Source organism: Stegodyphus dumicola, chromosome 5 (assembly GCF_044657685.1).
Source record: "Stegodyphus dumicola isolate Sdum_Otavi_A_Nest chromosome 5, ASM4465768v1".
Taxonomy (NCBI): Eukaryota; Metazoa; Arthropoda; class Arachnida; order Araneae; family Eresidae; genus Stegodyphus; species Stegodyphus dumicola.
Window position 1 is genome coordinate 191,065,646 of NC_140772.1, and position 12,747 is coordinate 191,078,392.

The 12,747-nt window shown below is 28.3% G+C and overlaps 1 protein-coding gene across 2 annotated transcripts in view; it reads left to right on the forward strand.

The window, feature by feature from the left end:
• Nucleotides 1-12,747, forward strand: part of LOC118193857 (choline kinase alpha-like) — a 148,434-nt gene that overhangs the window by 105,941 nt on the left and 29,746 nt on the right. For both annotated transcript variants that reach the window (XM_085817498.1, XM_085817497.1), the window contains 2 exons: nt 1,503-1,636; nt 10,573-10,686. In XM_085817498.1, the coding sequence (XP_085673624.1) occupies nt 1,503-1,636; nt 10,573-10,686 (248 nt within the window). The remainder of the gene's footprint in view (nt 1-1,502; nt 1,637-10,572; nt 10,687-12,747) is intronic.

Below are 12,747 nucleotides of genomic sequence, written 5' to 3' on the forward strand. Positions count from 1 at the left end.
AAAGAAAGAGGAGCATAGCGGAAGTGTTAGCAGGACGAAGGCGAGAAGGCATCTGTGTAGGAGAACTTATGATGCAGCATTTATATGAAAGGTTATGTAACAGAGTAGCTTCTAGAAAAATGTAGAAAAACTTATGACACAGCATTTATATGAGGGGGTTATGTAATAGGCGCGCAGCATTTATATGAGGAGGTTATGTAATAGGCGTGAATGTTCTAGAAGGTAATGGTCTAAGGGAAGATGCTGAATTGCAGAAAATTAAAGGTTGCTGGTTCGCAAAGAGCAAAGCCATCGTATGTTTTTATATTTTACATATATATATATATATGTGTGTTTACGTACCTCGTATTAGAATGGCGCCGACATGGATGACACAGTTTCGACTTTGATTATACTTAATAAATTCAGTCACTCTCGGTCTATTTCAACCAAACTGAATACATTTAATAATATAACATTTACACGTAAACATTTAGTAATAATTCAGAAGTACAGATAAGCATAAAATAATAATTACAACCGTTACAGGCCAGCTACGCTTTTAGCGACCGAATCCTACGAACGACAAATCTCAAAAGCATATTGCCAACGCAGGGCAACGAAAAGGTAGAAATTAATTCGATAGGCGTGGCAGTGAACAATATGTATGCCAAAAATGGACAAGTAGCTAACTGGCCTGTTTCTTCAATAAAGGTATTCTTCACAAAGAAAGATTGTGTATGAATAACCAATCCATGCAATTAAGCTACAAGTAGAAGTCGAAACAGTTATGCAGTGCTCTATCACGAAGAAAAAGATGTTCTGAACTCTGATGTGCTTTGCTGGACTATGCATTTCACTTATTACTGCCATATATTTATTTATTTATTGTGTCGGGAGTAAACATTTATTTGAGTTATCAAAGCTTGCTTCAAATGAATCACCACATGACAGTTTATTGAAATAATTACCTGAGAGAAGTACATGCCAATTCCTTGTTATCTTATCCTGGCATTAAAATAGATGGATGCAGCAGTTTTGTGCAAACTAATGGAAGCCTATAATCAAAAAGAAGGGTATTATTATTATTCATTCAAATTAGAAATTTAAAAATGTATTAGAAAAATGAATATCGAAATCATATACTATAAATGAAACATATGGTTGTTACTTTTTGGAAGGGAAAGAGCACATACAAAGTTAGACCCCTTTTCTTCCAAAAAAGAAACTTAGATTGACATAGTTTTTTAACAAAACACTACTGGTTTTCATGCCAGTGATGTAATTCCATCTTCTTGAGGAGGGTGGGAATAATTACCTTGAAAGTGGGAAATTTATAAAAAAATCTTTTAATTAAGAGGAAGAAGGATTTATGTTAGTTGGTGTCGAAGTTAGTAGAGTTAAAATGCATAGTAATCTTATCTTTTTTTTGGGGAGGGGAGTGGCTAATTTTAGAAATAATGTAGCTGTTAAATAAATTGTCATAATGTTTAATAAAAATTTGTCTGTGAAAATTATTTTAGGCTCGTGCTATGACATGTGATGAATTGAAGGATCCAGAAATTTCAGCTACCATAGCTAGAAAATTAGCAAAAGTACACACTCTTGATGTTCCAATCAATAAGGAGCCTACATGGTTATTTGAGAAGATGCAGGGGTAAGTATCTATTCTAATATGAACATTTTGTTGTTCTGGTTATATAACTTATAATATGATAGTTCCTTTTATTGAGATTTTTTTCCAGTTTTAGAATAAATTTTTTCAAAAATATTTCTTCCATAAAAATATAAAAATTCAGACGTTGTTTAATACAGAAGAATATGTGTTTATATTTACTCATTATTTACAAAATAAGAATTTTTTCGTATAAAAAAAAAAAGAATGTTTTAGCTGTTTTGAAAAGAAAGGTTTTTTTTTTTTTTTAAATGCATGTATTGATGTTTTGTTTTTCATTTCTTTAATATCGAACTGCTTAAAACCTTTATTTGATTGCATAGAACAATTTTGATATATGGAAGGGCTTGCATAGGCTATTCTGCTATATCTATCCACTTATATTTTTTATATGTAAATGGAAAGTTATAGTGCTTCTTATCATTTAAAAAAGTATTCGAATTTTAACTCCTTTAAACTGAAGAAGATGCTATTGGAAAAAAATGCTTATTTTTCTAACTTAGTTTCCTATTCATAAGAGCGATTATTTTCGTTCTTAAAATAAATAAATAAATAAATTTAAAAAAATCACCTGGAAATTAAGCAAGATTCATATTTTAGCCCAAATTTAATAATATTTTTCTTAACTTTTGTCAGCTTTTGTCTGCTAATCCTTAATTTATGTGACCGTTTACACATAGCTTTTGAATTTCTTGATAATTTAACCCATAGTAACCTTAGTTACTGATCATTTGTCACAATTAGCACAGATCCCCTCTTTTTTACTATTCTGTTATCATTAATACAGACATTTCACAGGTAATGAGTGACCCAAACAAGGTTCATCATTTATGAATGGCTTCCAAAATTCACCTTTAAGATAATTTTTAATGAAGTAATTAACTTAATAACTCATAAAATAGTGTCTATATAATGTAAGTGGTTCATTGGCATAGCATCTTTATGCCAAAACTCCCAACAGGTCTAAGTGTTTCATTGCCACATCTTCATGCCATTAATTAGTTTTTTTGTTCACTTCTGTTTTAGTGTTTCTATTGAGTTTTGTCAGTCTGGGTTCATTCTTATGACCACATTTGTAAAAGAGATCATCTGTGGTCCAGGAACAAATTAATTTCTTTTACATGAATTCCTGTGGGTTTAAATGTGAATCTAGGTTTCACTGTATTTAACTGCATGCTTTCCTTCTATACCTATCCCACTTTTGATTCCAAATGCTGCTTTCTAATTTAATGAGTAGAACTCGTCTTTTTTTTTTAAATCTTAGCACATTTAACATCAGATTCCAAATTTAAAACAGTGCCTTACATATAATGCATTAACTAGAATAAACCATGACCTCCCATTTAAAATGATCCAACATTTCTTAAGTTTTTTTTTTTTTTTTTTTGCAAGAAAATGAAAGTCAACTTCTTTTATGCAAACTTGATATGCCACGTTCTCCAAGAAATGTAATTAAACGGACTAAGAGCTAAAGTTAACTTTTCCTATTAAAGATAAGGAATAAAATTACTTCAGCACAATTTTTAAGTATTTCAGCACTATGATTGATACTTTATTTCTCTTGATTGATTTTCTCTTGTATAGTTCTTTGCAGGCAATTGATGCATCCTGAAGGCTAAATTAAATCACTAAATTAGTGTGCTTTTTCTGAAGTTATATTTTCTTCCGTCATTAAAGAAAACAAATGCCTAGTGGCAAAAAATCTTCATCATCATCATCTTGGTATTAACATTAGCTTGTTTTTTTGCCTTAAAAGTACTTTTTTGTTTAAATAAGACATTAAGGCAACAAACACTATGTTAGTTTCCTTTTCTAACATAGTGTTAGTTTCCCCTTCTTTTTAATGATTAGCATTTCCTATCTTTTTTTTTTTTTTGTATGTTGTGTTTGAATTAAAAGAACAAGCACATTGATTTCTGTGGTCATCAAAATACAGGGCTGTTGTTGTCATTGCAGTGATATAGCAATACACAAAAGCCGTAGTTCATTATATATGTGCTTTGTCCATGAAGAACCCATGGAAACTGCGGGGGGGGGAAGAGGACAGTTCTATATCTCCCATTCTACTGGACCAAGTGACAGAGTTCAACTTGTGTTTTTCGTGTCTCGAAAGCGTGACTTAGGATATGTATTAAATTTATGTATAGCATTGTTCTAATACAGGTATTTTGACACAAAATCGGACTTAATTTTAAATGACATGCCTTTTTTTTCCTTCCATATTTTGATTCTATGACTCAAATTATGCCAAATTGCGAAGTTTTGTAAAAATTGCGCAAGTAGCTTTTAAAAAATTAGCTCTCAAACTTGTGTTCCTCTAAGTTAATTGAATTTCATATGTATTTATTAATCTCTTTTTTTTTATTAAACTTACTTAATTCTTTCTTCTAGAATTCAAATTTAGGTTCATTCCAAATAAAATTCACCCTTTTTTTATATTTTATTTTTTAAATTTGTATTTTTAAATAATTTTTATAAATTTTTCGAAAAAAATTTGGATTATAACCAGTAAAATTTTTACCATCATCTTAAAGTAGATGTATTTCTAAGCATACCTGCAAAAAAATTAAGAGTTTTTTATTCAAAATTTCCAAAGATATACATGCATTTATATATTGGCACATTTTGAAATTTGGTATTTTGTTGAAAGTGATAATAACATCAAATGTAGTTTAGGCACTTTGTTAAAATTATTTGAAAGTAGGAACAAAATGACTTTTTTTCCGCTCATGCACAATGTAAAAAGGGAAAGGAAAATAGGTTGCTATATATTAAGAAGTTTGCTAAGGGTATTCTTGCTGCAAACTGAAAAACATATGCCAAATTGATACAAATAGATAAATTTTTGAATTTCTCCATAAATTTCACACCAAATTTTAGAAAATTAAATATTTAGGCATAATTTGAGTCGTAGAATCAAAATATGGAAAAAAATTGGCATGTCATTTCAGAAAAAGTCCGATTTTGTATCAAAATACCTATATTAGAACAGTGCTATATATAAATTTAATACATATCCTAAGTCACGCTTTCAAGACATAAAAAAACACAAGTTGAGAATTTCATCAATCGGCCCAATCGAACGGGAGATGTAGAACTGCCCCCCGTTTTTGCACAGTGTACATGCAAATTCAATCTAAATGAATTCTTGACATATTTCAGTCATTACTTCTGTTTATCTTTTCTGGAATTTTAAAAATATTACTATTCATGTGTTGCACTTTGCCAAACATCTCTTTATACAGACTTATCAATTTATATTAAAAATTTTTATTGCAAGAACTTTTAGCTTTCTAAAATGCAAAACTTTGCTTTAATTTTAAATGTTATATAATTCTTAATTTTGAATAATTTACTCATGTATTTTCTATAATTAAAATTATTAGTCAGAAATATAAAAATGTCTAATATTTTATTTATACCTTTGAGTTTAATAATATTTCTCCAAACTTTATTTAAACATGTGTGTGCAGCTATTTGAAGGTCTAATAAATAGTTTATACATATATTTGATTTTTTAAAGTTGATTCTTTTTAATATGAAGTAGTTTGTTAATGCATATCTTTCATGTTCTTTTTTGTATACATGATTACGTGCATATAAAGAAACATTATTATTAAAATGATACTAATACATATGCATAAAATGATACTAAAACATACTGATAAAATGATACTAATACATACTGATAAAATGATACTAATACATACTGATAAAATGATACTAAAACATACTGATAAAATGATACTAAAACATACTGATAAAATGATACTAAAACATACTGATAAAATGATACTAATACATATTGAATGCTAGAAAATGTTTTTGAGGATTGGTTTACAAAATTAATCTTGTTCAAGTATTAAGAAATTATATTGAAATACAGCTGAATTTTTTTGACACTGTCGCCATTTTTTTATGGTATTAAGTTTTAATGATTACTCTTTTAATTTTAATAGAATGGTAGGTTTTATATCTTTTTGCCGAGTATGCCAACATCTTTATTTTAATTTTTAGTATCATTCAATATTCAAATGTGCAGGTGAGAAATTTTTGTTATAATAAATGAAAATAATTTCAATAAAACCACCATTTCTGTTTTTCTAATAAGACTGCATGAAAGACTAAAAAAATATTAATGTATGGAATTATCAAGAATTTCTAAATTTAATCATTTTTGAAATTATTTAAATGTTTGCTGGTAATAGCATACAGGTGTACTCATGCAAATTATCAACATTCAATTAATTTATTTGTCTTGATAAATTACATGACTAACAAATTTATTCACATTTGTTCAAAATGACCAGTAATAATTGAGACTTGCAAAAATTCTGGTTATTCTTAAGTAACACAAAAAATTATTTTGACTTAATTTTTAAGTTTATCAAAAAAATTGTAATTTAGAGTGGGGTCAATAAGAATAATTTAAACAACAGTTGCAATTTGTATGGGCCTGTGTAATCATATATAAATAAAAGTTTTTAACTTTGATAGATAGGCTGATGTATCTCTAACTATGGTGGAAAGCAATACAATAACAATAATTTTTCCCTTCCTTCAGGTAAATTAAATTGTACCTCTATTGAAAAATTTCAGTCTTCAAGTATAATTTCATGAATGAGTAATATATACCATTAGTATTGGTAATTTGATTTCTATAAAATAAATCTGAAACATCTAGCATATTTTCATTCAATTCAAAATTGCAGTACATGTATCAGTTTTTAACATGTAGCATTTTAAAACATGTAAAAAATAAGGTTACCTTGGTTTATTATATTTTTAAGTTATTGCTGTCTGTAAGCAATATATTTTTCTGTGTGTTTTTATTTACATAAATTTGGGGGGAAACTAAATGTGTAAGAAACTGCATTATAAATGCATATAAGTATACATTTACATGATATTTTGCATATAAAATATAAACTCTTTCTTCTTCAAAAATGATGATAGAATAAATCAGAGATAAAATAAATACATTATTTTATTAATTATTTATGAGATTTAATACTAAAATATTGAGCAGTTTTTCAGGCATATTTTAATTTAAATAAATTATTACTTAAAGTACTCTGTGATAATAGTTTACAATTAATTTTATTATTTTTAAACATATTTCATATCTGCCAGTTCTCGCAGTTTTACTGGGAGACTCCTGGTTTTTCATTTTCAGTGTTATATTTTGCCACTACCAAATCAATAGATCAACCAATCTGCTGGTTTTTAATCTCTTATTTGGGCTCTACCTGTGAGGCTTTTATCTTTTCACCTATCTATCTATGAAATGAACTGTAATAGTATGTCCAGTATGACACGTGAGACACTGGGTGAAGAAGTGTGCAAAAGCAGATTTCTTATTTTTAATCTGTTCGAGTTGAAGGGATGTTAACCGATATGAAGTGAAGAGATTGCTTTGTTTTTTGCCACAGTCATCCACACCTGTCACAATGCTTTAAATTTGCAGTTAGTTGTCAACAGATTTAATTATTTGGCATTAGTTATCAGTTTTATTTTTGGTCATACTTTTAAAAGTGCCTTCATAAATAAAAACTTTTCCCCCTACTCAGAATTTTGCCAGGATAAAAGTATAAGAAAACAAAATTAAATAAAATTAGTCAAAGATATAAAACTTAGAATATCTAATTAAATATTAATATATTGCATCAGAATCGCAGTATAAGTAGTTCAACAACCTCAATGTATTGTGAAGCAAATTTGAGTTCAATGTTGTGTTTTCTTGAAATCGCATTGCCACACAACGTTAAAAATACCTGGTTTTTCCAGATTTCAAGGTTGGCAACTGTGATATTTGCTTCTAATATTATATTTACTCCAAATTCATTATTTGGAATAATCAACAGTTCCTAGTTTATACTTTGTTAATTGTGACATCGATAATCTTATGGTCTTATGTTTTATAAGTGTCTTATCTGATCTTATACACATATTTAAAATTTTTCAGTTTGAAAGAACTGTTTGTTGGTTATGGTGGTGAGGAATTCATAGTTCAAAATGTTTTCACATCTGCAATGGCTAGTTGTTAATATCAATAAAACAAAAATAAATAGTATGTGAAATTGTTGAAAATTAAATCATATTTTGTCTTTCATATAACTTTTTAATTAATATAATAATTAGTACAATCTGTTGTGAGTAATAAAAAATGGGCTATTAATAATGTCATTACATGTCAGTCTCTAACATTTACGAAAGTTAAAAATAAAAAAGTGTGCTGGTTAAAGTAAGAAGAATTTTAAGACATGCGTACACCTGTATCATTTTAAAACTGAATTGTAAAATTCTATAACATTTTGAAAAAAAGAAAAATATTTTGGTGGTTTTACTTTTTTATATTTATATATATGTGGCTTTGCTGTAAAAACTGCTAATTGCAGATGAGATGTCTGACCTGCAGGAAAAGAATTGCTCCTCCACTGTAATAAACACAAAGTGGACCTTAGGTGCTGAGCATCGAAAGTATCAGTTGGTTTATTTTGTTTATCTGTGTAAAAATTCTATAGCTTCACCAAAACTGGTATTATTAAGTTAAACAATGCTAATTTCTACCGATTTCTTAAAGTATAATTTCTTTGTTTCATTCTGTTGTTGAAATGATAGAAATACTCTCATTTTACCTTCATGTTTTTGGATTATTAACCTTAAGTTTGAGTATGGATTTTTTAAAATTTAGTTTGAGTTAAAGAAAAAAAAGTGCTGTATTTACTACATCATTTTTCTATTTTTATTAATGTTTCATGTAAAATTGTTTTATGAACTTTTAATTTTTTTCAGTAGATTGTTACTTCTTCTAAATTAGGCATTGTTAGGATTTTGAAATGTGAATCACTCATTTGAAAACTGGAAATATATATATTCTTTATTTAAAACATTTCATGAATCCCAATTAATAAGTTTTTTTAAGTTTAAGAAAGTAAATTAATAAGTTTTTTAAAGTAAAAACTAAAATTTTCTGTATTTTGTTATATTAAAACTGCAATTTTTTAAAAGCATAAAAATGTTTGATGCATCTGAACTATGATGCTTAACCAGTTCTGTCATATTTTCTATGAAATTATTAGTATTTAGTGATTTTTGTTGGTTTTCCAATTATAATTTTTTTATAATTTTATTTTAAATATATGAATTTTACGATCCTGTGAGAGGAAAATTTATATGTTAGTTAAATTTTTATTACAAACATTTTGACTCATAGTTACGAATTCAAATAACTTCAGGTTAATTTATTTGAGGATGAATATGGCTATGGACAAAGTTGTAAGAGTTGCTTGCCTCTGCTGCTTTTTTTTTTTTTTTTTTTTTTTTTTTTTAATTATTTAAAGAAACTTAATCTGAACAGGTTTTTTTTTTTTTTTTTTTTTTTTTTTTTTTTTGCTTTGTATGCTTGATTATCAGATTAAGTATGCTAAAGAGATTTTTTTAAATATGTTTGGTAGAATTAAACGCTGTAAAGAATACTTTGTATAATATCCAAGAAGTTGCTTATAATAACAAAGCATTCAGGGGCCATCAGCCTTAAGAGGGATGTATTCTTGAAGTACATTTTAAGATAAACTGACTCACGTTCATATAGTAAAGGGGAAAAAGTCCAAAAATTTCATGCAACCAGCCTGTGTGTTTCTTAGGATTAAATTGCAGGATGAATCATCAGCGTTCAGTAATCTCATCCACATTCTTTACTGGCATGCTGACATAAAATACGTTCAAAAGTGATACAGTATGCTAAGATTTTTTTTTAAGGTTATGTGTTAGAAAATGTTGTTAGATTAAAATATGCCTTTATTGTGATATCAGTTTCTAAATAAAAAAATTAATATAATTCCTTGTGGAATTCTTGTTCTGATTTGCACTTTTTCTCGATTTTTATAGCAGATAAAAACATTCTATGTTTTTCTGTTTAAAAGATTTTTATAGCAGATAAAAACATTCTATGTTTTTCTGTTTAAAAGATTTTTATAGCAGATAAAAACATTCTATGTTTTTCTGTTTAGAAGACTATCTTTCTAAAGTAATCCAATAGGCAAGTGTCTATCTGGAAGATCTTATTTGAACTCTTCATTATTCAAAATAATCATTGGATTTCAATGGATGTTACTTTTGGCTTATGTGAGGAAATTCTGTATGCTCTTTTCCCCTCTTTATCATAATAAACATGTTTAAAAATTATTGCATGTTTTTGGTGTCATATGTCTAATAAAATAAAGGAAAAGGAAAATTGTAGTGGCAGTTTGGACAAAGATAGTTGGATGGCAGAGTTGAATTATTTGAAATATAAGGAAAATGTATGGGAAGTTACAGGTTACTTTCTCAAGGACTACCCTGGCAGATCTAACATCATATTTATATTACATTATGAGGAAAAACTATGAAAAATTTTGTTCATTTCTTTTGCTTGATTCAGCATTAAAATTATTACAGAAATGTTTTTATCTGTGGTAAAGTTTTTGAATGAAAATATACATATATATGCAATTCTCATAGCTTGAAATCTTTGATTCTGTAGCATTTTGTATAAGTGATATTAAATACACATACTTCTGCATCTTTTTATTGTGGGTTGTTTGTTATTCATTGAATTGAAACTCCACTGGAATTGCATGTGTTTATAATCACCTAACCTGATGGTCCCTTTCCCATTTTATTTGAAACATTCATTATATTTTATATGCTTTATTTTCCTAAGATCTTAATTTATATTCATATGATAGACTTAAAATAATGTCAGTTTTATGGAAAACTTTTAAAATATTGTCTTAAGAAAAATAATTATATTAATATGCTTTTTACTTACTTTATTAGTTTTTATATTGAATTTTCATTTTAAATTAAAAAATATTTTATATTATTTTTAAGAAATATTTTCGTACTCTCAAAATATTTCATTTATTCATTTGCAGCTGGATAAATTTTGCAAAAAATGAAGTGCAGCTAGACAATTTGAATGATGAAACAAAGGGAATTGCCATGGGCTTGTTGTCTCAAGACTTCCAGAAAGAATTTTTGTGGCTTAAGTTTGTATTATTTATTTCACATAAGTCACTTAAAGTAAAATAGTTCATTTTTGAAATATAGAATGCAGCAATAAACGTTTAAAGTTTCCAAAGTTATTTATTGTAAATCAAAATTCTTAAAGTTTATATTTGAAAATGAAATATTTACTAATATAAAAAGCTATGTATTATTTTTTAATAATATCTGAGCATCTAAGCTTCTTTTTACTAAATATGCATTAACCCCTTCGCGCCGGGTAGCGCGTACGCGCACTTATCGCGGAGGCCGGCAGTATCTTACGCGAGTGTCTGTCCAGGGCCGGGGGCTTTTTTGCTATTAAGCCTAAATCCATGAAATTTCCGAAGTATCAACGCATTGTTTAATAATGCTCTATTAAGTATTTAAACAGCTTATGCTTTATAGATGTTTTTATATATACTTTAACCCTTTAACTGTCAAGTTATTTTGATGATCTGGGTATACAAATTGTCAAATTTTTTTATTACAAAAATCAAATGTTTAGTACAAAATAAAATATACTTAAGTAGTTAAAAATTGATATTTTGACGTACATGGCTAAAATTTTTAAATTTTTGTAGCCACTGCATATTTGCTTGAGGCGGCTGCCACTCAACATGACAGTTGTAAAGTTCGCTTCTAGTAGAGCAATATTTTCTAAAAATGAAAAAAAATTTATTATTTTCTAAAAAATAAATAAATATAAGTGAATACCTATTAGTAGTTCAGTAATTTAGTCTTGTGTGGCACAACTGGAAACACTTTTCCAAGCACAAACCAACTCCACAATCACTACACCAGAATCGTAATTCCTTCCTTATCTTTTCCCCATTTTTATCCTTTTTCGAACAACACACTTTGCACTGTCTTGTATGCTCACGTTTCGCAGGAGTAGGAGGAATATGGGACATAAAATGTCGTTCAGTAAGACGGGCAGGGTTATCTATTGTAGGTGGTCTGCCAACATTCTTTTGTCCAGAAGCTGCATCATCATATTTATGTAAAAGCTCTTCTACAACTTGGATTCGAAATTCTAAAAATGTAATACATTTCTCAACTACATTTTTATAGAGCAAATATGAGTTCCAGAGTACCTTGTCTAGTAAATGTAAAAATATCTTTTTATAATATTTTTTCTGACGTTTTCGGATTGTTGGATGAAAGGATATTTCTTGAGCACAGCGATCTACACCACCCATAGTTAGACTGTAATTAGAAACAATCTTCGGCTTGAGTATATCTCCATTTTTTTTATTTTTGAGGCTGACCATGGAAGTATCATGAATACCGTTCATCAAACACACATCCTTCATCTTCGGTTGAAGAATCTAAATCATCTATATAACGTTTCAAAGAAGTGGACGCCATTTTACAACAAAAAGATCCCATGCACTTTGAACCAAAGAACTTATAACCTCTAACCTTTGACATCTTCAGTATAGGGGTGTCATCTATTGAACTGAGTGCACATTAACTTTTCCCGAGATACAGTCTGGTTTGACAAAGAGATGAAGCCGAAATAAATGTCTCCCAATATATATTCGGTTATAACAATACGATGCACTCACCATTTTATGACTTTTAACATTATACATCTGAAAACTAAATATATTACTTAAAATTCTCTTTTCGTATGAAAAATTTGAAAACGGGGATCTACACACAGTCCTACATTACATTCCTTGCACTCATAATAACTCATTTGCCGTTTTGGAGGATTTTTCCAGGAATGTGAACAAACGAAGCATCGTCATCTCATTTTCTTATCAGTCTCTTCTGAACAAAGTTTTGGAAAATGTCTTTCAGTTAATCTTTCAGAATCAATATCAGAATATCAGAATTTCAGAATCAATATCTGAAATATTTTGCATCATTTCTGCTATTTCATGCTCTGTTAAACATTTTCGACGCTTCGACATTGCAACGGTAAAAACAGAAAGAATTCACGTCTAACAAGATCTAATTATTTTCTAAAAACTGAACTGCAAACCGAAATACCCAACGCTTTAGCGAAAATAAATCTTCTCTACTTACAATAAGCAACTGTGTGCGAATTTAAAGAG